Source organism: Piliocolobus tephrosceles, chromosome 17, assembly GCF_002776525.5.
Source record: "Piliocolobus tephrosceles isolate RC106 chromosome 17, ASM277652v3, whole genome shotgun sequence".
In the NCBI taxonomy this organism is placed as follows: domain Eukaryota; kingdom Metazoa; phylum Chordata; class Mammalia; order Primates; family Cercopithecidae; genus Piliocolobus; species Piliocolobus tephrosceles.
The window spans coordinates 41206174-41232073 of record NC_045450.1 but is presented as its reverse complement, the minus strand read 5'-3'; the positions used below and the strand labels follow the sequence as shown (position 1 = coordinate 41232073).

General features: G+C 39.6%; 1 protein-coding gene across 1 annotated transcript; it reads left to right on the top strand.

Moving 5' to 3' along the window:
• Positions 1–96: 96 nt before the first annotated feature.
• NUDT21 (nudix hydrolase 21) lies at positions 97–23073 on the top strand. Its single transcript, XM_023209971.1, has 7 exons — positions 97–385; positions 3475–3675; positions 4775–4838; positions 12121–12210; positions 17030–17105; positions 17419–17533; positions 19440–23073. Exons 1-7 carry the CDS (start codon positions 270–272, stop codon positions 19459–19461), a joined length of 684 nt encoding a protein of 227 aa, XP_023065739.1. The 5' UTR covers positions 97–269; the 3' UTR covers positions 19462–23073.
• The last annotated feature ends 2827 nt before the right edge of the window (positions 23074–25900 follow it).

The following is a 25900-nucleotide window of genomic DNA, read 5'->3' as shown; positions in this document are numbered from 1 at the left end:
ATACCCTGTTACCAATGGGAGCTCCAGCTATTGCAGCCATCCCACCAGCGATTGGCCCAATGGCGCTCGGTCTGGCAGGCCACCTCCTCTCTACTTCCTGCCGCCAGAGGCCCCGGGTTCACTTCCGGCGTGCCTACGCCTCCTCTTGCGCTCTCCTGTTAATGGCGGGCGGTAGCCGCTGAGGGGGTTGCAGATAACCGCTTCCCGCACTGGGAAAGTCACACCTGCCTCCCACTTTCTGCTCGCCGCCAGCGCCGGAGCTCGCCAGCATGTCTGTGGTACCGCCCAATCGCTCGCAGACCGGCTGGCCACGGGGGGTCACTCAGTTCGGCAACAAGTACATCCAGCAGACCAAGCCCCTCACCCTGGAGCGCACCATCAATCTGTAAGTGCCGGGCGGCCTTGGCGGGCATTTCTCTCGTGAGCGCTCCTACAGACTCTCCCGCGCGTCCCCGGCTTTTCGGCGTGCTTCACACCTCCGCACCTCCTCGCCTCCAACTCCCGCTGGCTGATGCGCGCCTTCCTCGCTCCCTCAGGCCCCTTTCTCATCCTCCTGCCTCCGGGAGTTAGAGTCCTTTTCTGAAAGGAAGGCTTGTTCCCATCCTATGTATTCGGTCATAATGGGGAAAAACGGAGTTTGCTTTTAACTCATCCTTTCCCCACCTCTCCAGAGGTAACCAACTTCAAAATGTGTGTGTGTGTTTTATCCTTCCAGTGAAATGTTTATGCTTTGGCATCACGTATATGGTATTGCTTTGTGATTGTTGATGTGATACGAATGGTATAACCTAGTATCATTTTTGCACATTTCACTCTCACAGTAAGCTTTCGAGATCCAGCTGTAATGCCTAGGCCTAGTTTTTTTCCTTTTAATTGTTACATAAATATTTCAGTTTATGAATACAACACACGTTATTCATGTCCTCAGGGCTGTCTGCCCTGCCCCATGCCTTATGCCTTCGCGTCGTCTGATGATGTCTCAACGCCGGTGTCCCAGGCACCCCAAGTAGGTCCCTCCGTGGGAGTAAGGATGCTGCTATGGTTGGGCTTTCAGACTGGAGGGAACTAGAATGTTTGTACCAGAAAACCCATTGTGGGCTGTGTTTTATTTTCAACACCTTTCCGTTTCAGCACTTGAAACCATTGCATTTCAAGGTCACTCTCAGCGGCAGACTTGCTGTAGCAGGTAATTGACGTTTGAGGTGTCTGAAGAAATTGTCAGTAATGCTTTTGAAAATCGTGTCTGAGGATTTGTTTTCGAGGCAACGTGGTGCCTCAATTTTCCTGATGGAGGAAAGTGGCCAGTTTATGCCAGTCTGTGTACAAGTGCAAGGATTTGGTGGTATTGATGTTTTCGTAAGGCAGTTTAGGTGTTTCTCTTGTTTTATATTAAAATAAATGGACATTCTCTCTCCGTCCCCCAACCAAAAGTGATTTGAAGTTGAAAAGATGGTTAACATTGTTTTATTTTGTAAAATGTGTTGGCTTGGAAATTTAGATGATGGAAATGCTAGGTTTATAAAATCTGGAATTAGTCGATAGTTGTGTGTATAAAAGTCCTCAGGAGTGGCGGCTCACAACTGTAATCCCAGCACCTTGGGAGGCCGAGGTGGGAGGATCACTTGAGGCCGGGAGTTGTAGACAAGTCTGGGCAACATAGGCTGTCTCTACAAAAATTTTTTTAAAAATTAAGAAAAAAATCCATCAAATGGTAAAGGCAAATGTTATTCTTTTTAAAAGTATGAAAGCACAGCTTCTGGGTTACTTTCAGTGGTGATTAGAGCTAAAACCCACAGTCTTTTCTTGTTTTGTCTTGATTACTGAATTAATTTGCATCAAGCCATTATGTAGAATTAACTTGGCAAAATAGTTAGCTTTCAGCAAGATATTTTAATCTTCGCTCTATTAAAATTATGGGTTGATTTACAGTACATTTCTTCTCCTATATAAATATAAATACTCAGAAATAATCATTGTGTTGTGAACTTAAGTTCACCTGAGTTAATATTAAGTTGAAAACAAATGCCCTCTCCCCAGTATATTTTCTTTCAGGAAATATTGCATGAGTGCCTACTTTGTGCCAGGCACTGTGCACAATACTGGATATACAGTGGTGAGGAAGTAGGGTGTAGCCCCTGCTTTATGAAGCTCACAGTATGATGAGAACAATGTGTATGTCTGGGCTGGCACTCTGATTTCACAGGTGAAAATTCTGACATTTCATCTTGATATCTCTTTACTGACATATTGGAGCTGGCTCTTGCAACAGAGATGTGTAATGGTTATCCTTAATTCTTTCTAACTCAGGTTGTGAGAATTAAATGTTAATATATGTAAAGCGTTTAAAAAAATTGCCTGGCACATCGTGCTGTGTAGCATATCTGCTGCTGCTATGGATAATAGTGTTAGATTTAGCATTGGGTCTACTGGGGGCGTTCTTTAAATCTTTAAAGCATCCTTGAAATGGTATATTTTAATTATTTTATAGCTTTTTCATATGCCTAGAACTTGGCTTTTGGAATTAAAGTAATTTTTAAAGTTTTGGCAACCTTGATTTGTTCCCCTTTCAAGAATGGCTGAGTGTAGTAGATGCAATAATGTTGACTATTAATGTCAAGGGCTTTTGGTAGAATAGATACCATGGGTGGGCAAGTGTGGCCTAAATTCTTACTCAAAGGCTTCTTGCTGTAAGGCTTTAATTAAGGGCATACAACATGTAAGTGTGGAATTTTTAAGTATCTTTAAAGAAAAATTTGATCCTTATTAGGCAAGATGAAAACTGTCTTTAACAGTTTCAGCTATATTTTAAATTCTTGGTAAAGGGGTGGGTAGAAGATTCAGATGAGGAAAAGGAAACAATAAGGAGACTGAATAGAATAAATGCCCAAGGCTAGTAAATCGGTTTAGAGGACAAAAAGAGAAAGTAGAAGAGTTGCTGTGAAAAGGAAAGGCTGTGGTGCAAGAAAAATCTGAGGATAGTTGACTGAGAGAAATAGAAAATAACTGGAGGGATGTTGATGAAAAGTGGTGGCTTAGTTTTAGAAAAAAGAGATTAGCCATTAGCACCCATAATTAAAACTTTCTGATTAGATTAGTAGTCAGAGGAATGCAGGGGGACATTAATTATTAGCCAAATTGGTCTTGTTGGAATAGCAGCCATGGTCTAAAACCAGAGGATTACTAATGTTCAGATAACCATTTCTCTAAGCATTTAAGAATAGTGTTATCTACACTTGAAAGTTAGAGTATGGAGGAGCAGCTTTATCTCGTGGAAGCTCTGGCTTTAAGAGTCCAGAGAACAAGATTCCAATCTCTGCTCTCTCATTAACTTTAGTTATGTAACCGTACAAATCCTGTGTCTCTGAGTACAACATATGCACTTTTTTTTTGTACTGTGGTTTCTTTATGCTAATGTCTGTCATGGTAAATTACATTCTTCAGTTCTCATGTTAGATGTTTGTCTTCGGATCACAGGTACCCTCTTACCAATTATACTTTTGGTACAAAAGAGCCCCTCTATGAGAAGGACAGCTCTGTGGCAGCCAGATTTCAGCGCATGAGGGAAGAATTTGATAAAATTGGAATGAGGAGGACTGTAGAAGGGGTTCTGATTGTACATGAGCACCGGCTACCCCATGTGTTACTGCTACAGCTGGGAACAACTTTCTTCAAACTGTAAGTAGTGTTGGAAATTAATAGCAAGACAGTTTTTAGTAGGATTGCTGTTTATGCAGCTGTGGACTACAATTTTAGCCCTCGGTCATTTATTTCAACAAACACTGCTGTTAATGATGTCTTTAGAAAGAGAAAATCACGAGTAATTTTTCTCCATTGTGGTACTCATTTATTTTCCTAACTAGTAATCTGCGTGTTTCTATATGTTGTCAATGTTAGTGATTGAGCTTGGTAGAAACCCTGTGGAATAGTTGAGTTCAGGATCAATGTTAGATGTCATTATAGCATCACCAAGAACAATTGATATTTCTTTCTTGGTATGATTTGCGTTCCCTGTTCTTAAGATGACTTAGGTTTTTGTGGATAACAGTTTATTTTTTTGTCATTTAAGCTCCTGCATCTCTCAAACATTTGATCCACAACTATTTGACTAGATTATACCAAAAAGAAAGGTCTCCAATACTTACATGGCGCTCTTGAAAAAGTGTCCCATTGTTTAGGCCTAAAGAATGTGATCTATTCCTCTCTGGGCATTTCTAGACTCCATTATCATCAGATACCTTCCAGAGACGAGATTGGGATGGACTGGTGGTTAGCAATTTTGTTTATGTTTGTGCTATGTTATATGTTCTGTTGGTTTAAAACTAGGGTTTATGTGATAGGTACATATGGACATAAAGTTGGAAAAAATGAACACTGTATACTCCAAAGGTGGAGAGGGGGAGGGAGAGGCAAGGGTTGAAATACTTCCTGTTAGATGTTATGTTCACTGTTTCGGTGATGGGTTCACTAGAAGCCTAAACCTTACCATTACACAATATACCTACATAACAAACTTGTACATGTACCCTTTGAATCGACAATAAAATAAAAATAAATATATACAAAGAGGAAAAAAACCTAGGGTTTGTATACTGTTAGTCTGGGGAATTGACATGAATTCAAGTATATTCTCCCCCTTCACTTTGATACTTGTTTTGATTGCCTTATTACACTGAAATATGTTACTTAGTGACTTGATAGACATAACATTTATTGTGTTCTTTGTCATCTCCAAATTGCATTAAGTTGAAAGCTGAAATTCTTAACTTTTATACAGACCTGGTGGTGAACTTAACCCAGGAGAAGATGAAGTTGAAGGACTAAAACGCTTAATGACAGAGGTATTTTTCTGTTTAACCTAACTTTGAATACCATCAATTTAATAGTTAATTTGGCTTTTAATGTCTTGTAAAAAGGGTGTTTATTTTGGAATATTTAGTTTTCAATAAATACAACTTAAACCCCAGAATGTTAGTACAATGTTGATTTTTTTTTTACAAGTTGAACTTAAACTTATTTCAATTTTTAAAATGTTAAACTGTGTCACAGCAATGATAAAAACTGACATTTAAGTATTACTGTGCTAGACACTGTTCTAAGTGCTTTACATGTGCTAATTCCTTTAATCTCCACCACAACTCTAGGAAGCAGATATTATTAAGTTTAAATTACTTCTTGTTATATAGCTAGTGTGTTGTAGAGCTAGAGGTTTGAATGCAGGTAGTTTTGTTCAAGAGTAGGCCTCTATGGAATTTTGAAAAGAGAAAGATGCCTGTGTTTTCACTTTTTTCACATATTTTTTAGACTTTGCCTAAATTATTCTACTTTTAAAAAATCATTGTAATGCCTGCATGTAAAGACTTGGGGCCAAATGCATAGATACTGAGGATTTTAAGACTGTAAGTTGTTTTCAATGTTAGTTTTCTTCTTTAACATGCAACTGCTGCCTGCCCCCTTTACAAAACTCATACATTCTCTGTGCAAAAAGCTTGGCAAACACAGAAAAGCAAAGGAGAAACAAAACTAAAGTCACCTGTAATTCTCCTACTTTTGACCTATTGGTTTGTCTTTCTAGTATTTCTAAAAATTATATTATATTATAATTCTATATTATATTATATTATATTATGTTATATTATAACTCTCAAACATTTTACTGTGCTTGGACTTCCATTTATATAATGTCTGGTACAAAGATATAAGTGCAGTAGGATTGAGGGAGTGCAAAATGAGAGAATCACAAAAGCAAAATTTTTAGAAACTGGAAAACAGATGGGCAAATTATAACTAACTTGGCAGAAACTTTAGTCCAACAGACAGGCAGGCAGAATCCAACATTGCAGAGTACCAGAATGACTGAGGAACTGAAGGTGCTAGGTACTTATGAAAGTGGGGGCATGCATGGGCTGAAAACTGGACTGGTTCAAAGTATATATGAAGTATATTTATACAGGTTGAGTATTCCCTATCTGAGAGCTTGGGACCAGAAGTGTTTAGCTACTATTTGATAGCACAATAGGGTGACTATAGTCAGTAATCACTTAATTGTAAATTTTAAAATAACTAAAAGAGTATAATTGGATTGTTTGTAACACAAAGGATAAATGCTTGAGGGGGTGGATACCCCATTCTCCATGATGTGAATATTATGCATTGCATGCCTGTGTCAAAGCATCTTGTGTACCCCATACATGTATACATCTACTATGTACTCAAAAAAAATTTTTTTAAAGTGATTAGGATTTGGGATTTTTTTCAGGTTTTGGAATATTTGCATTATGCTTACCAGTTAAGCATCCCATATACAAAACTTGAAATGCTCCAATGAACATTTCCTTTTTTTTTTTTTTTTTTTTTTTCTTGAGACGAAGTCTCTCTCTTGTCACTCAGGCTGGAGTGCAATGGTGCAATCTCGGCTCACTGTAACCTCCACCTGTAACCTCCACCTTCCGGGTTTAAGCGATTCTCCTTTCTCACCCTCCTCAGTAGATGGAATTACAGGCGCCTGCCACCATGCCTAGCTAATTTTTGTAGTTTTAGTAGAGACGGGGTCTCACCATGTTGGCCAGGCTGGTCTGGAACTCCTGACCTCAGGTGGTCCGCCTTCCTTGGCCTTCCAAAGTGCTGAGATTACAGGCATGCGCCACCGCGCCCAGCCTGAGCATTTCCTTTGAACATCATTTCAGTGCTCAAAAAGTCTGAGATTTTGGAGTTTCAGATTAGGATGTTCAACCTGTGTATCTAGATTGTCTTCCCCACTCTGTAATTAGGCAAAGACTGGCTGATGATTGATTCTCTGTAGTAATTGAATCAGAGAACAACTAGCAATGAAAAAAGTTTAGGGGATGGGGAAGAATAAGCAAGAGTTCCCATTCTGAATAGTCAGACTCTTGGACTTCTATTAGGCTGACAGAATGTTAACAATTAGGCTTATTTTTTTAAAATTTTTTTGAGACAGAGTTTTGCTCTTGTCACCCAGGCTGGGGTGCAGTGGTGTGATATCCAATGTGAGCAATAGTTGCTCACAGCAACCTCCACCTCCTGGGTTCAACTGATTCTTCTGCCTCAGCCTCCTGAGTAGCTGGGATTACAGGCGCCCGTCACCATGCCCGGCTAATTTTTTTTTATTTTAGTAGAGATGGGGTTTCACCATGTTGGCCAGGCTGGTCTCGAACTCCTGACCTCAGGTGATCTACCTGCTTTGGCCTCCCAAAGTGCTGGGATTACAGATGTGAGTCACCGTGCGTGGTCTAGGCTTATTTATTTTTTTTAGAGACAGGGTCTCACTCTGTTCCTCAGGCTGGAGGACGGTGGTGTGATCATAGCTCACTGTAACTTCAAACTCCTGTGCTCAAGCAATCTTCCTGCCTCAGCTTCCTGAGTAGCTAGGACTGCAGGTGTGTACCACGATGCCTGGCTAATTAAAAAAAATTTTTTTATAGAGATGAGATCTTGCTATGTTGCCCAGGCTGGTTGCAAACTCCTGGCCTGAAGCAGTCCTCCCATCTCAGCCTCCCAAAGCATTGGGATTACATGCATGAGCCACCAGGCCCAGCCAACAATTAGATTTATAGATCCCAGGCTGAGGGTTGGAAATCTTGTTTCTGGAAAAAGTGACCAGTCCAAGAAAAACTTCAGATACTGCCATTTTGGACCTGTCTTAATCTGTTTAATGTTGCTACAACAGAATACCTGAGGCTAGGTAATTTATAAAGAAAAAGATTTATTTGGCTCACCAGTTGCGGTGGCAAGATTGGGCAGCTGGCGAGGGCTTCATGCTGCTTCCACTCATGGCAGAAAGCAAAATGGGAGTGGGCACGTGCAAAGAGATGACATGGCAAGGGAGGAAGCAAGAGTGAATCTGGGAAGCCACACTCGTGAACAACCCAGTCTCCAGGGAACTAATCCATTCCTGATGGCGGAAGGGTATTAAAACTATTAATGAAGGATCCACCCCCATGACTTAAACACCTTCCACTAGGCCCTGCCTGCCAACACTGTCACATTGGGGATCAGATTTCAACATGAGTTTGGGGGCAGGGAGACAAACCATATCCAAAACAAAGCAAGAATTTTCTATAGAAATAATGTAGTCCTGGACCAGGCACAGTGGCTCACATCTGTAATCCCAGCACTTTGGGAGGCCGGGGCGGGTGGATCACGAGGTCAGGAGTTTGAGACAGCCTGACCAACATGGTGAAACCCCGTCTCTACTAAAATAAAAAAAAATTAGCCGGGCATGGTGACGGGCCCCTGTAATCCCAGCTACTCAGGAGGCTGAGGCAGAAGAATCAGTTGAACCCAGGAGGTGGAGGTTGCAGTGAGCCGAGATCGCGCCACTGCACGGCAGCCTGGGCAACAGAGAAAGACTTCGTCTAAAAAAAAAAAAAAAAAAGAAATAAAAAATGTAGTCCTGTCACTCATGCACACAGAGGTGACAGTTAAGCCTCTTGTTTTGGGTTTTTTTTTTTTTTTTTTGAGACGGAGTCTCGCTCTGTCGCCCGGGCTGGAGTGCAGTGGCCGGATCTCAGCTCACTGCAAGCTCCGCCTCCTGGGTTCATTCTGCCTCAGCCTCCCAAGTAGCTGGGACTACAGGCGCGGCCAACTCGCCCGGCTAGTTTTTTGTATTTTTTAGTAGAGACGGGGGTTTCACTGTGTTAGCCAGGATGGTCTCGATCTCCTGACCTCGTGATCCGCCCGTCTCGGCCTCCCAAAGTGCTGGGATTACAGGCTTGAGCCACTGCGCCCGGCAGCCTCTTGTTGCTTCTACCTTGTGAGTACACAACCAAATATCACCAGGCTTTTGGAGAAAACTTCTTAACAAGAAAGAGATCAAAAGAAGCAAAAGGACCTTAACAGAAGCAGAAAATTCAACCATTGACAAAACTGTGATTAATATTCTTGGTTAATTAAGAGGAGATTTTGCACCTGTGAAACAGTGCTGTTAAAAAGGCATTTTAGCCAAGAAAATGCCAAGAAAAACCTCATAGATATTTAAAAAAATGTTGGAAGAAATAAAAAATTCAGTAAAAAGAGTTTCATTCTACCAGAAAATAGAATGAAAAGATGATAGAACGTAGGTAAGAAAAGATAAAATTAGTGGGTCATTCTAGAAGGACCAATATAAACTATAGATAAATAGAACAGAGTAAAAGGAAGAATTAGTAAAGCATAATTGGAGAAAATTTCTCAAACCTCAAAGAGCATGAGTTTTTAGATTGAAAAGACCTACTGGCCTTGCCTCTATAGTGAATGTTTAAAGATCCATGCAAAGGCATGTCATCATGAAATTTTAGATCCTACAAACAAATAAAAACAAAAAGATCCTAAAAGCTTCCAAAGTGGGAGGTGGAGGATTGGTAAGTAAAGAGGTTAAATGCAAAACATCAAAATAAGAAATTGCATTAAACTACCCAGAAATAATTCTGGAAGCTAAAGGATGGTGGAGTGTTGTCTTTGTGATTTTGAGAGACTATGATCTCTGTCCCAGAATTTTCTAATCAAACTATAAATCAAATGTGTGGTAAAAGTTATTTCTGGACATGCAGAATTTCAAAAAGTTTCATCTCTTGTACCTTGTCTCAGGAAGCTACTAGAGGGTGTTCACCCCCAAACTGGAATAAAATAAGAAGATAGAGAATTTAGAAATACTAAGATCTAACAACATAGGAGAGAGACCAAGAGAAACCCTAGGACTCCAGCTGGGAAGCAGGGTTGAGACTATCAAGTACAGATTACAGCAGGATGATAGAAAAACGTGTCTTAGGCTGGGTGCAATTTCAGCACTTAGGGAGGCCAAGATGGGCAGATCACTTGAGCCCAGGAGTTTGAGACCAGCCTTGGCAACATGGCGAAAAATTAGCCTGGTGCGGTGGCTTGCACCTGTAGTCCCAGCTACTCAGGAGGCTGGGGACAGGGGAGGCTGAGGTGAGAGAAGCACTTGAGCCCATGAGGTGGAGGTTGCAGTGAGTGGAGATCGCACCACTGCATTCCAGCCTGGGTGACAGAGTGAGATCTTGTCTTGAAAAAAACAAAAACATGTCTTAGAGAAGATGAAATTAATAGAATAACTGACAATTGATATTTTGAATTGAGAAGAAATTTAAATTCTCGTGGAGAATGTGGGAAATGAATTTAGTGATAGCAAAAGAAATGAAAGTTATTAACTAAAGAACAGGATGATTGAACAAGTAAGGAGATATGGGTGCTCTGTTGTGACTGATCTACCTGATCATACTAACTTAAATACTGAATATTGTCTTAACCAAATATTGATAATGGGAAGATGCTGGAAGAAAAAGTATAACTAGGTCATGTGATTTTAATATCTAAATTCTCATTCATAGTAGAGGGTTATAGGCTTTTAAAAAAGTTTTTAAAATGAAAATCTGGGCACGGTGGCTCACGCCTGTAATCCCAGCACTTTGGGAGGCCGAGGTGGGTGGATCACGAGGTCAAGAGATGAGATCATCCTGGCCAACATGGTGAAACCCCATCTCTACTAAAAATACAAAAAAGCCGGGTGTGGTGGCGGGCACCTGTGGTCCCAGCTACTCAGGAGGCTGAGGCAGGAGAGTCGCTTGGACCTGGGAAGCGGAGGTTGCAGTGAGCCGAGATTGCGCCACTGCACTCCAGCCTGGGTAACAGAGCGAGACTCTGTCTCAAAAAAATAAAATGAAAATGAAAAATCAAGAAACCGTCATAAAAGAATATTTTGGCTGGGCCTGGTGGCTCACACCTGTAATCCCAGTGCTTTGTGGGGCTGAGGCCAGAAGATTGCTTGAGGCCAGGAGTTATAGTGAGCCATGATTGCGTCACTGCACTCCAGCCTGAGTGACAGAGCAAGACCCCATCTCTTAGAAAAATGTGGTTTTGAGACCTGGCACAGTGGCTCATGCCTGTAAGCCCAGCACTCTGGGAGACTGAGGCGGGTGGATCATCTGAGATCAGGAGTTTGAGACCAGGCTGAACAACAGGGTGAAACCCCGTCTCTACTAAAAAGACAAAAAATTAGCTGGGCATGGTAGTGTGTGCCTGTAATCCCAGCTACTCAGGAGGCTGAGGCAGGAGAATCACTAGAACCTGGGCGGCGGAGGTTGCAGTGAGCCAGGATTGTGCCATTGCACTCCAGCCTGGGCAACGAGAAACCTGATAAACAGTACCTCAGCCAGGTGATCGAGGTTGGCATTAGTGATAAGCCACATTGATGCAGCATGTACCCTTGATATGATGGTGATGAGAATGGCCCTTTTACCTCTGTATTTTTCTTACCAAAAGCTCATAACCTCAGTTAATTGAGGGATGTTTTACAAAATACTTGACCAGTATTCCTCAAAACTATCAAGATCATCAAAAACAAGGAAAGTATGAAAATCTGTCACAATGTAGAGGAACCTCGGAAGAAATGAAGATTAAGTGTAATATGGTATCTTAGATGGGATCCTGGGACTGAAAAATGAAAAAGGACATTAAGTTAAAGATTATGGATATCTGAATAATATATGGACTTCAGTTAATAACCTTGTCTTGGTATTGGTTGATTAGTTTGACAAATGTGCCTTACTAATGTGAGATGTTAACAATAGGAGAAACTGGGTGTGGGGTATATGGGAAGTCTCTGCTCAAGTTTTGCAAGTTTTCTATAAATCTAAAACTACCCTAAAATAAACCGTTTATTTAAGACCAAGAAGAATGCTTTAAAAATAGAAGCAAACAGGGGAAAAACAACCAAGAGTTGAAAGTTACAGCTTGTGGGAATGGGTGAAGCAGGACAGAGAACTGCAGTTTCTCACCATGAACATTGTGGAACTATTTTTGGCCACTTAAAATATGTAGAGTATGACTTTGATTAAAGTAAGTTTAATGTTCTGCTATACAAATTAATAAAAATGAAAGTTGAATTTTGAATACAGTTTTTATGTTAATACTAGCTTGCCAATTTTGAACTAATATTGTATGTCTTGGGCAGAGTGACATCTATAATAACAAATTATAGAGATGAAATCTGTATGGAAGGCGTATTATCCCTTTGTCTCTATTAGGAGCACTGCTAAGAATTTTCTGTTCACTGAAGAAGGGGAGTACATATATTTGTTCACTGGCTATCTTATTTCTTTTTGACAGATACTGGGTCGTCAGGATGGAGTTTTGCAAGACTGGGTCATTGACGACTGCATTGGTAACTGGTGGAGACCAAATTTTGAACCTCCTCAGGTTAGTGTTCAGTTACATTTGCTAGGCATTTTGGAAGCAGAAAGCTCGTTTAATTCTAGCCGCTTTAAAAAAGATTAAAGTAGAATTTGACTTGAAATTTTCTTTTCTTCCCTCCTTAATTTAAATTACAAAATTAAGCCAAGCACTTCTTATTTTAAAGGAAAATGTAAAACAAATACAAGGCCGGGCGAGGTGGCTCATCCCTGTAATCCCAGCACTTTGGGAGGCCGAGGCGGGTGGATCACCTGTTAAGATCAGGAGTTTGAGACCAGCCTGGCCAACATGGCAAAACCTCATCTCTACTGAAAAATATAAAAATGAGCTGGGTTAGGTGGTACAAACCTGTAATCCCAGCTACTCAGGAGGCTGAGGCAAGAGAATTACTTGAACCTGGGAGGCAGGAGTTATAGTGAACCGAGATCGTGTCACTGCACTCCAGCCTGGACAACACAGCAAGACTCCTTCTCAAAATAAATAAATAAATAGAACAAATACAAGTGAAGAGAGAATGGTAAAAGTGAATGACTTGCCCTACCCGTTATCTGTCTTTAACAGTTAGCACATCACAGCCCCTTGTTCCACCGCACCATTCTCCTGCCCTCATCTTGGATTATTTTGAAGCGTATCCTAGCTATTCATTTGAATTGTAAATATTTCATTGTGAATCATAAAAGATAAGGATCTCTTTAAAAACAACCATAGTTCTGTCATTATCATACTAAAACAATTCCATATTATTGTCAAATATATAGTCACTGTTCACATATCCTGATTATTTCAATTTTCTTTTTATAATTTGTTTGGATTAGGATAGTCTCTAAAGTCTCTTTTACACAGTTGGCACCTTTTTTTCCCTTGTATTTTATTTGTTGATGAAAACAGGCTAATGTTTCCATTCTGATTGCATTCCCCTGTTGTTGTTGAATATGTAGTTATTTCCCCTGTGTGTCATGCAAATTGATAGTTATATCGAGAAATTGTATTCAGGCTCGGTTAATTTGGGGAGGGGTAACAAGGCTTGTCATAGGCGATATATTATCTATTGCTGCATAACAGATTACCTCAAAATTTAGCAGCCTTTTGGCCTCTGGGAGTTGCTTAGGGTGGTTCTGGCTTGGGCTCTCTCATGAAGTTGCAGTCAGGTTGTCAGTTGGGACTGCATCATAAGGCGGAACTGGGGTTAAAGTATCTGATTTCGAGCTTACGTGTGTGTTAGCAGACTTCTTGGTTTCATCTGGGCTGTTAGACTAAAGCTTTGCTTCAGGTGTTGCTGGCTGTTGTCTCCAGGTCTCCCTCAGTTCCTTGCCATGAGAACATCTCTAAAAGGACAACTTGCAGGCAGCTGGCTTCCTCCAGGCTGTGTGATCCAAGAGATAGTGAGAGACAGAGTGCTAGAGGAGTGCCCAAGTAGGAACCCTCAGTCTGTGATAACCTAATCTTGGCAGTGGCATACCATCACTTCTGCAGTATGTTGTTGGTCACACAAGCCAACCCTGGTACACTGTAGGAGGGACTACACAAAGCAGTGAATACCAGGAAACAGGAGTCATTGGGGGTCATCTTAAGGCAGTCTACCACAAGTGGTATAGTGTACTTCCATCAGGAATTTAAAAATATTTGGTTGTCTCTTTTTGTAATGTTAGCAGCTCATTGATGATCATTTCCTGGTCTATGAATTCATAAGGGTTGTGATCCTCATGTAAAAAGAAACTTACGTACTACTGAAGTATGTGGTTTGTGTAGAAAAAAATATATATGCTGCTTTTCCTTTACTTAACATTTTTCAGAAGAATGATTTAATTCCTTACCATCATCTAAAGACTTGACTTTATTCAAAAGAGAGGATAAGACCAAGACTTGGGTACAGGCAATTTGAGAGGTGATTCCAGGAAGCAGCAGAATATAGGGAGAGTGAGACCAGAAGCAGCAGAAGTAAGACAGGGCATGTTACTGATCTTTTTACACCTGTGGGCAACTGGGTTTGTTCTGTTAAGGACTGGGAACAATGTGGAATGTACCTCATAATTGTCTGTCAGAAAGATAGATGGCTAGGGACTCCTATCCCCCATTGGATAATGAACTCCCTTGCACTTCCATGTTGAGTCTGATTGCTTATTGAGACAGTGGCAGCAAACAGGGAACTCTCTGATACCTTTCAAACATTGCCCTGAAATCGGAGGTAGTGTAATGGGGGCACACACACACACAAACATGTTTCAGTGACCTTCAAAGTGTCAGTATGACCTTTTGGATTTAAATAATTTGAAATATTTTAATACACGATAATGAGTGATAATGTTACTGATGCTCAAATATTCCTATTTTTGCTAATGGTGGAACCTCTTAAAGTTGAATCCTGAATTCTTTAGGCAAATTAAAAAGCCCTATGACTTTATAGCTCTTTTACATGACAAGATGTTTCAGGTCAAGCGTTGCACAAAATATCAACCAAGCAAAAGATTGTTCTTTTCTCTTGCTTCTGACTCCCTTGTATGGCAGAGGGACAGGAAGATAGGGGCTGTGGAAGCTGATGCTGGTGTTCACTAAGAATTGCCAGGAACACATCTTGGCTTTAAGGAAGAACAATTTCATATGGAAACAGTGAAGTTACTTGTTCAAAGATACATAGTACAATTATTCTAAACTTTTTTTGGCTTTCTGAACATTCCTTGATCTAATTGGAAAATGCTTAGTAGTGACCCCAGTCATTTTCCAGATAACTTTTCTGAATATCCTCACTCATCTCCCCTACCACTGTCCTAGGACAGTTCCCTTCATTCACTAAAGCCTAGAGTTTGCCCTGGTGGTATTCGATATAAGGTAAGTGTATTGATTTATTTAGGAAGCCTAGTGTATTAGTTAGATGTCAGTGGAAAAGGAGCCTATCATCTCCTTATCTCAAGTCTTTTTGTATAAACTACAGTCGACTTAAACATTAAGACCAGAGAAGAAAGGATTAAAAAAATAGGAACACGTAGCCTTGAGAGCAGAGGAAATTTGGGGAAATGCTACTCATTTTGTTTGGTCATGGTTTGGGAACTTTTGTTGTATACGATCCACAGATCTCTTAGCTTGTGCTGTTCAAGCCACTTCTCACTTCTCTGCGACTGTTACTGTATCTGGTTTTCATGACAGTTTAAGGAACCTCCAAAGCCTGGGACAATTGCCTCAATTCATTGTACCCTAGGGATGGCTCTGGTATATAATTATTCTAACTGGAATACTGGTTAGGTGCCAATGAGTAACATAGTGGAAAATAACATAGGCTTTTATAATTAGATAAGAGTTGAATAGATACAGTTAAATCTTGGCTTCACAACTTGGCTGAGTAATCTTGGGAAAGATACTTAGCCTCTCTTAGCATGTGTTTCTATGTAAATTGAGGATGATGCTAATACCTCCTTTTGGCAGCTTCTGCTTTTATCTCACTTTCCCCTTTTATCTGTTTTCAGCAATTTTAAATTCCCCCGGTCAAATACAACTCCAACAGCAAAAGTAGATTTCTCAATGTATTGTGGAGAGATTTATACAAGAATTGTATAACCTTAGACTTTTTTTTTTTGTTCTCTGTGTCAGAATTTTTCCTTCCCGGGTAGCAACTTCCCTCTCTAATTCTCTTCATCTCTTTAAATTCTCTAAATTTCATCGAGTAAAATGGCTTTGGCTTTGCCCATCTGGCAAAACTTCATTTAGACTGCTCTTCTGGTATTCCTGAAGCATGCACCCTGGGATACGGGGAGATTTGAGGTTGGGGCTGGGAGGAAGAGCAAGAAGCATCTTGTCAAATGCCTCACAGGCTACATTTGAATTTTTAATGTAGTAAACAGGTCTACATCAGGATTCTAGACTGTTTAACTTACTGATACATATATATATGTGTATATATGATGATGATGATTATTTTTTTTTTGAGACAGAGTCTCGTTCTGTTGCCCAGGCTGGAGTGCAGTGGCACAGTCTCAGCTCACTGCAAGCTCTGCCTCCTGGGTTCATGCCATTCTCCTGCCTTAACCTCACGAGTAGCTGGGACTGCAGGTGCCCGCCACCATGCCTGGCTAATTTTTTGTATTTTTAGTAGAGACGGGGTTGCACCGTGTTAGCCAGGATGGTCTCAATCTCCTGACCTCATGATCCGCCTGCCTTGGCCTCTCAAAGTGCTGGGATTACAGGCGTGAGCCACAGTGCCCAGCCTATATATATATTAAAAAAAAAACAAAAACAAAAACAAAACAGCTTTTAGGCCAGGCATGATGGCTCACACCTGTAATCCCAGCACTTGGGGAGGCCGAGGCAGGCGGATCACCTGAGGTCGGGAGTTCAAGAGGAGCCTGGAGAAACCCTGCCTCTACTAATAATACAAAATTAGCCGGGCGTGGTGGCGCATGCCTGTAATCTCAGCTACACAGGAGGCTGAGGCAGGAGAATCACTTGAACCCGGGAGGCGGAGGTTGCAGTGAGCCGAGATTGTGCCATTGCACTCCAGCCTGGGCAATGAGAGCGAAACTCCATCTTAAAAAACAAACAAACAAAAGCCTTTATTAAAGATACTAATTAAATCAGACTTCATTATGTTGTAAGTATCTGAAGCTATAAATTCTGTGACTACATATTTTATCTTGAATGGTTGACTGGTTTACTGCTTGTTATTTTATATGCATTAAAGCATTTATTTACTAGTGTATCTTTTAGATAAGTCCTGGTAAAGAGAACAGAAAGTAGTATGCTTCTCCCAACAGTTTATACTATACTGGGGAGAAAGAATGTAAAGAAATGAAGCCATGGAATACATGTTAAAGTTGTATTCATTTGTAAATTTCAGTATCCATATATTCCTGCACATATTACAAAGCCTAAGGAACATAAGAAGTTGTTTCTGGTTCAGCTTCAAGAAAAAGGTAAGTTATTTTGTTTTCGAAGGTAACCATCTAAAAACTTCTGTACAGTAATTTTAAGGATACCTCTATTTGTGTTTTCTCAAAGTTCCTTGAATTTTGGGGTTTATTGTAAAACTAAAAATACATACCATGCTTTTAGTTTAAAATCTGTGACTACGAAATGTACCTTAAAAGATACAACCAAAATGTTTTAATGAGAATTATCTTTTTTCTTAAACTTTTTGTTAAATGTAAAATTGGTAATTAATTTAAAAATGAAATGGAAGCAGTGATTATATAAGAACTTATAATAATGAGTTCTGTTTTATTTTAGCCTTGTTTGCAGTCCCTAAAAATTACAAGCTGGTAGCTGCACCATTGTTTGAATTGTATGACAATGCACCAGGATATGGACCCATCATTTCTAGTCTCCCACAGCTGTTGAGCAGGTACAGAAAGTTGAACATTTTTTGGTTCATCCGTATTAACTGTAAAATTTAAAATATTCTGAGCCACTTGAGAAGGTATGGTTCATGAATTTTGGTCTTTAAGGAAACTAAGAAAGTAGTCTCCTAGGTCATGTGCAAGCCATAGATTAATTGTGACTAATACCATTCCCAGACTATTAAGTTTCGGCATGACATTCTGGTATTTGTGCAAATGCTTTTCCCTAATTCTGATGTTCTCAAGAGTTATGGTTGATGTCTTTATTCAAAGAAGAGATGGTTAAATAGCAGTCAGCAGTGTGTAAATATGAGTGGAGTTGTCTGTATAAAAATGTGGCAGATTGGCTGGATGCAGTGGCTCATGCCTGTAATCCCAGCACTTTTGGATGCTGAAGCGGGTGTGTCACCAGGTTGGGAGTTCAAGACCAGCCTGGCCAAGATGGTGAAACCTCATCTCTACTAAAAATACAAAAATTAGCCAGGCGTGGTGGCGGCGCCTGTAATCCCAGCTACTCAGGCTGAGGCAGAGAATTGCTTGAACCCAGGAGGCAGAGGTTGCAGTGAACTGAGATCGCGCTACTGCACTCCAGCCTGAGTGACAGAGCAAGACTCCATCTAAAAAAAAAAAAAGGTGGCAAATTGAATATCTTGGTGTAATATATTCTCTTTCCTTTTTTGAAACTTACTATATTTTGGCCCACATTGAGGCTTGTGGGATTAGATCCTGAACTTTTACGTGGGGTTTGAATCTTTAGGCAGTTAGAGTGATAAGAAATGCAGTTTTTTATTTTTTTTATTTTTATTTTTTGAGACGGAGTCTCACTCTGTCGCCCAGACTGGAGTGCAGTGGCGTGATCTCGGCTCACTGCAAGCTCCGCCTCCCGGGTTCACGCCATTCTCCTGCCTCAGCCTCCCGAGTAGCTGGGACTACAGGCTCCGCCACCATGCCCAGCTAATTTTTTTTTGTATTTTAGTAGAGACGGGGTTTCACCATGTTAGCCAGGATGGTCTCGATCTCCTGACCTCATGATCTGGCCGTCTCAGCCTCCCAAAGTGCTGGGGTTACAGGCGTGAGCCACCGCGCCCGACCGAAATGCAGTTTTTTAAAAACTGACTTGTACTGGTTGAGGTCTCTATTAGAGCCAGCCATCGATAGGAATTGCAGAATAACATGGTGGTTATGAATGTAGATTCTGCAGTCAGTGTTTGGATTTGAATCCCAGTCTCAATACTTGCTGGCAGTGTGACCTTGGAAAAAACTATTTTACCTATTTGACTGTTTCTTCATCTGTAAATGGGTATAGTAGTCTCTACTTCAGAGGATTGTGAGGACCAAGTGAAATAATGCATATAAAATGCTTACAACAGTGCCAGTAATCTGGTATGTACTTAATAAATGTTAGTGAAATTGGCCTTTTGTGAAAGCTTATTGAGTATGAAATTGCTCTTTCTACTTCGTCACTAATCAGACTTTATCTTTTGTCACTCCACTTGGGCCTCCTGATAGGTTACAAGTTGAAATGCATATGGGGGAAAAAGAGTCATATTATTTATTCAAACAGCTACTTGCCAAGTGCAGGAACTGTGCTGAGTAGTCAGAGTATAAGGACATGTAGAAACTTTTCCTGCATTAAGGAACTTATTAGTGGATAATTAATCAAATTTATAGTCTTAATTTTTTAATTATAAGTATTCAGCAACAGTGTTTTTAATGCATAAGATATGATCACCAGTGAGAGAAAATTGGTGTAGAAAATGCCAAACGTGGTAAAAAGGCATTTGAAGGGGAAAAAAAGAAAATGCCAGACATGTTAAGAGAGGGTAGAAACATCCAGATAAATTTCTTTATCTTACGTGGAAAGTAGTATGTACTGTCTTTAATAAAGGTATTGTTCTTTTTAAAATTCAGGTTCAATTTTATATACAACTGAATTCCTGCACAGTGGAGAAGTAAAAGAAGCCGCTTGTCTCTGTGAGCACAGCTATATACAGTGTAGAATAAATGTGGTAGAAAAGTTTTTTTGGTTTTATCTCTTTTGCGATCCCTAAATTGCCACCTACTTTCTTTTGTTTGAATAGTAAAATTAATATGAAGAACTAGATAGTGGTGTAAACAAATGTGATAATGTTTATTTACTTTTGGTTCTACTCATACTTTTTGTACAACATTAAATAAAATTGACTTCCTTTTTTTATTTTAATTTCTCATTAAACTTCTAAAATTCTTGTAGGTGAGGATCGTTTTTCCCTCCACTTTAGGATGGTGAATGTTACAACACAGTGACAGGTTTAGTTCAGTCAAGTTTATTGAACCCTTGCTTTGATATCATTCTTGGGCACATACTCCAAGACTATATTAGATTTTTATGATGAAGAGCTTCCATTACTTTTGAAAACTGTGTTTGTCTGATTGAGTCCAAGGTGCAACTCCTAAATGAATTGTGTTGCAGAGAACTCCCAGTATAATTCACTGACCAGTACATTTTATAACCATCCAGGCCTTGGTTTGCAAGCAACAGACCTTAAACGTATAGGAAACTATTAAAATTGGCTTGATCAGCAATCATAGGGATTGGTATAAGAAGAGACTCATTTAGAGCTCAGAGTTTTCTTCACATAATGGGGGTATTAATTATTTGTGCTGTTGCAAAATTATGTGTCTTATTCTTAAAGCCATGGTAAAAATAGTGATCTGTGAAGGAAATTTCTAAAATTGGATGTATTAGGTTTTGAACTCTGAGATTGCACAAATATTCAATTAACTTGAAGTTATATACATATAGAAGAAAATTTGGTTTTAGCAAATGACGGAGCCTTCGAAAATATTTTTGGAATAATGTGAATCAACCAAAAACTGGGGGCAAGGCAGAGGACAGGTTTTGTCAGGTTAAGAGAAAAATATGAAATTTTAAAAACTTTAAAAAGTACTGACAAATTCAGATCAAATTTGAGGGAATAAAAAATATTAGAGCAAAGTAATTTGCTGGTTGTGTTGTTATTTAATGATCAAAGTGTAGTGTGTATGCCTTATTATAGGCTTGACTGTAGGCTTAATGTAAAAAGGAATCTTGCCAGATGTAGCTACTTAAGGAAAAAAGGGTTTTTAATAGGAATGAACTTTTGATTAGTATGGTACCAGTCACAGGGCTATTTTCCTGAATATTGGGTGATGACAAACGTATATGATACTTGAGAAAATCAAGCCAAGTGTAGCTGAGCAGTTATATTAATAAACACTCAAGTGTTTTTAGTTGGGGTCATGTCAAACCCTCACATGGTAGTTAAGTAGTGAGTAACTGTGCATGTGGTAGGTGAGCACCAGTCTCCATGACCAAAAATGCCCCCTGATTTCCTTTGAAAAAGCCACTAGTTCTGTGAATTGTCCTTTTCCCTCCTGCCCCTAACAGTCCTACCCCTCTAGCCTACATTAGCATATTTCTCATGTAATGTATTTTGCTGGTAAGCTCATCCATTAGCTGCATCCTTCAGCTATTCCTTTAGATCAGGGAGCAAGACCTTTAGATTGGAGGAAGTGGATATGAAGATGGATTGATTCAGCTTACCTTCCATGATTGCTTCTTAGGGAAAAGCTACAGTGGCCAAATTTCAGATGTTCATTTTTGCAGTTTGGGGAGGATGGAGAGAGGTAGACTTTTTGTTGTGTGTTTTATAAAGTGCTCTCAGTAAGGAGTGTTTGAGTTGAAGAGTCATCTGATTCGAGGCCACTCATGTTCTTTGTAACTTTGACAAATTCCTCTCTTCCCACTTCTTCACTTCTTCCCAATATACAGTAAGTACATGAGCCAGTCATCCATACACTAAGGCCTAGTTGAGAAAAACCTTTGATTCAGGATGGCTGGGTTACTAACCTTGGAATGTAAGAGATCTGATTTTGAATGTAAAATTCGTAACACACAAACGGAAGTCTTAAAAACTTTTTGCTCTGGTCAGTTACAGGTGGATCCCAATAATTTGTTTTTGGTTTTCTGATGGAAATAATAGAACTAGGGGAAATCAAATCTGGTTGGTAGATATCCACAGTATTAGAAGAGGGTATAAGGGCACTGTTTAACACTAAGTTCTTTTGATACGTAAGTTCAAATATTTCCCTGTGCATTCCAGATCTACATACTAAATGCTGAATCATTTTGAAATGGGCTCTTGATTAATAGACCCGTATTTTTTAGTGGCTCCTATGTTGTACATTTGTCTAAAATGAAAGCTCTCATTTGCGTTCTAAAACTACAATATATGTCATCTTATTTTCCCTGAGTAATCCAAGTATAGTGCAGATTCTATGTAAAACTACTAAATGACACTGGAATATGTTGAGTAGATTGGGGGAAGAAACTATAAAGTTTTACATGATTGTTTGTAGTTACCTTTAGGATGGACTTACCCCTTTGGAGAAGAGTGAGATTTGTTTTTTCACCGTGTGATGGAAGACCATTGTGATTTTTTTAAAAAAAGTATATAATACTTAAAATGGCATAATAATTCTGCACTTGAATGTGTACTGTTAACAGCACATTTGGAAGATTTTTAAACTTTTTATTGTCTTATAACTAGCATTCACTTATTATTTTGGATATTTAAGGGTTCCATTAAGTTAACATTGTATTTGGACGAAGTGTAACCAAATTAGCCAGTCTGTTTTCTTCCATGTTTAATTAGAAGTGAGAGGTAGAAGTACTTCAAATTCAACAGGCCAGCAAGCAATCGGCTTAAAATTCCCTTCCTTAAATGTTGTGCTCTTATGCTCTCAGCTTTTTAATGACTTTATTTTTACATTACTTGTTCAGTCACTTGAGATGAAATGCGTGGGGTAGCTTTTCCATCCTCAAACTTAATGTTTTTACTTGTTCATAGTGTTTGGAACAGTATGTGCCAATCACTGAGACTGCTTCAGAGTTTGCAATTTTGTAAGTTTCATTGCCAAAGAAGGCTTAGTGGTTGTTGACTGTAGTATAAGTCAACTTTCTGTAGCATAAGATTTGATTTTCCCATACTTAACCCACTTGTTATACATCATTGACTATTTGGGTTAAACTGGATTCATTTCAAGCAGTTTGCTTTTGTTGTTCAAATCGTGATGAGAAACTTAATACTGTAATTTGATTTGAGCCATAAAACACATTTTAATATTAGCTTGTATTTATTAAGCTTGTTTTTGTAGGAAAAAACTTACTAAAACCTAGGTAAGTCTAGATTAGGCCAGTTTAGGTGTATTTTGTATTTTAGTAATGGATCATATCGTAAAAATAGAGGTAAGTTGGGAAGATATATTGATTATGCTGTTCTGTTGAGGGAAAGGTCACGTATTTAGAAATTTAAACTTTTGGTTATTGTGTTCACATCATAGTATACAAGCATCATTTATAGTTTGGCTTTGAGAACTTTTCTGGTATTACGTTTATGGAAAATGTATAAAAGAAACAAGTTTTGGTTATATTTTTATATTTGTAAAGTAAAAGTTTGGTTAAAGTGATCACTGTTCTTTTTTTATTTTATTGTCATTTCAATAAAAAATATTTGAAAGAGAATGACTCTGTGATTGTTTTGGGATAGTCCTGTATGTGTGGCTGCTGACCCTACTGTGCTAGTAGAAATCTTGCATGATTCTTCATTGTGAGTGGCCAAGGGCCTTTAGGTAAGAGACAGCTTAGCATAATAGCAAGGGCCTGATGGCCTGGGTCATTGATGTTGCCCTCGCCTTGTGCCCCACACACCCCCCCCCATCCCATTGTGTGTTAGCAGTGTTTTTAGCAGACTTAATTTCCTGCAGTGTGAAAGGGTCACTAGATTTGGAACATGAAGGCCAGAAGTTAGAAGTTGCTACACAGTTGTGTTGTTAACTGTGTGTAGTCCATATCATTGGGGACTGAGGCCGTTTCATCATCTGCAAAGAGAGGGTTGACTCCTTTAGTTATTTTCTCAAACTTGCCTGGAATTCTTAATGTTCTATGACACACACTATGCCTGCTGCATATGTAATACTGTGTAATTCAATGTCATGTTAAATAGAAAGTTTACCCAAAATATGGGAATATATGTGTGTCTGATAAAACTATAGCCCTTTCAGCCTTTAAATCTGAACAGAAGTTTGAATGAAACCTGATAGAAAGTAGGCCGGGCGCGGTGGCTCAAGCCTGTAATCCCAGCACTTTGGGAGGCCGAGACGGGCGGATCACGAGGTCAGGAGATCGAGACCATCCTGGCTAACACGGTGAAACCCCGTCTCTACTAAAAAAAATACAAAAAAACTAGCCGGGCGAGGTGGTGGGCGCCTGTAGTCCCAGCTACTCGGGAGGCTGAGGCAGGAGAATGGCGTAAACCCGGGAGGCGGAGCTTGCAGTGAGCTGAGATCCGGCCACTGCACTCCAGCCTGGGCGACAGAGCGAGACTCTGTCTCAGGAAAAAAAAAAAAAAAAAAAAAACAGAAACCTGATAGAAAGTAATTGAAAGGTTTTTCTGAAAACTTTACTACTTGTGTATTTTATAGCAGGCACCAGAGGTCTATGAAAAATAAATATGAAAGAAAAGCTACAAATAGAAATGTATCCATTAATTTAGTTTTTCCTCTAAAAACTTGAAGAGTTGGTTATTTTTCTCTCTGCTAGATTTAGCTGTGGAACATATTGGTCCAGCTGATGAAACACTAGCATGCCATGGGAATACATTTAAAGCTACTGGATTAGATAGTGAAGTTCAGCCTCTAGGATTCTGAGAATCTTAAGCAACAACAAAGCCACTCAACCAGTCTCACATGATGGTGAATGAGGTCATGAATATGAAAGGACTTAAGATATTTTAAAAATGAAAATAGCACTGTATCTAGATATGAATCTTAGTCCACACAAACTGATTTGTCTGAAATAATTATTTTATTTAAATCCAACCAAGTCAGAACCACCATCCCACAAAGATGGCAGGAAATTCAGTCTATCAGTCATAATGGAAATGAAGGAGCTATTTGAAGTCTCAAATCTAGAAGGCATAGTGGTATTCTGAAATGAAGGTGGTGGTGACTGGGGAGCTCGAGCTTTCATCATGGACTCTACTGATTCTTGTCCAAGCAGGACCAGCCTCTCAAAGTCTGATGCTGTCATCAGTCTGCCACACTTGGGGCTTGGGACACAGCTGACAGGTAGCCTGTATGTTGATTCAGTCTCCCCAGGCACATTAAGCATTCATCCCTTTTGGGTCCTGCCTCCTTCCCTGGTCCTCTCATGGAGTAAGATGCAATTACCAAGAACTAGAAGTATTGGTTAAGACTTAAGAAGACTTGTTTGGTTATTGCCAAAATGTCCTTCCTTGAGACAAGGGTGTGCAAAGTACCTTCTTGGAGTGGGAAAGGAAAAAGTAATGGTAGAAAAATTCCTAATTCTAGTAAAAGATCCAAACACAAACCGTTTATATTCTTTAAAAATGCAAACAAAAAATAAGCTTTTATAGTTGGGTTAACTTCCCCCGTTCATGTGAAGTTTCAGAAAGTCCAAGCTTCTAAAAGTTTAATAAGGGCAGATCTATTAAGAGCAGCCTGTTTCTAAGGGTGACAGGACAAATTTGGTTTGTGATAGTTTAGAACTACTGTGGCTAGGATTGAATAAAGATTGCCAGTTAGTGGTTTAAAAGTTATGATGGCCCAGATCTTGACCTGTAAAGTAGAACACTTCCCTGAAAATTACAATATTTTTTCAAAATAAAATTTTCCTTTATTTTACTGATTAAAGTTTAGCATTTTAATTGCATGGCTGTGGGAAGAGAACCAAAGTGAACTCAAGTCTAGTATTCATATAGACCTTGTTTTAAAAAAATGCACGTGTACAAAGGTAAGACCTCTCCTTGTCCCCGTAAAAGTAAACGTTCATCAAAGATCCTTTAACAAGATGTTTCTAAAATTTCCAAAGTGGAATGGTAAGCCTGAGAGATCTTTTGTTTTATAGTTAATAGACTTTTAGAATATTAGGCATGAAAAAAGACCTTGAAAGATAATTTGGTCTTTTTCTTTAGAAAGTTTGGAAAATCCGGCTGGGCGCGGTGGCTCAAGCCTGTAATCCCAGCACTTTGGGAGGCCGAGACGGGTGGATCACGAGGTCAGGAGATCGAGACCATCCTGGCTAACATGGTGAAACCCCGTCTCTGCTAAAAAATACAAAAACTAGCCGGGCATGGTGGCGGACGCCTGTAGTCCCAGCTACTCGGGAGGCTGAGGCAGGAGAATGGCGTGAACCCGGGAGGCGGAGCTTGCAGTGAGCTGAGATCCGGCCACTGCACTCCAGCCTGGGCGACAGAGCGAGACTCTGTCTCAAAATAAATAAATAAATAAATAAATAAATAAATAAATAAATAAATAAATAAATAAATAAA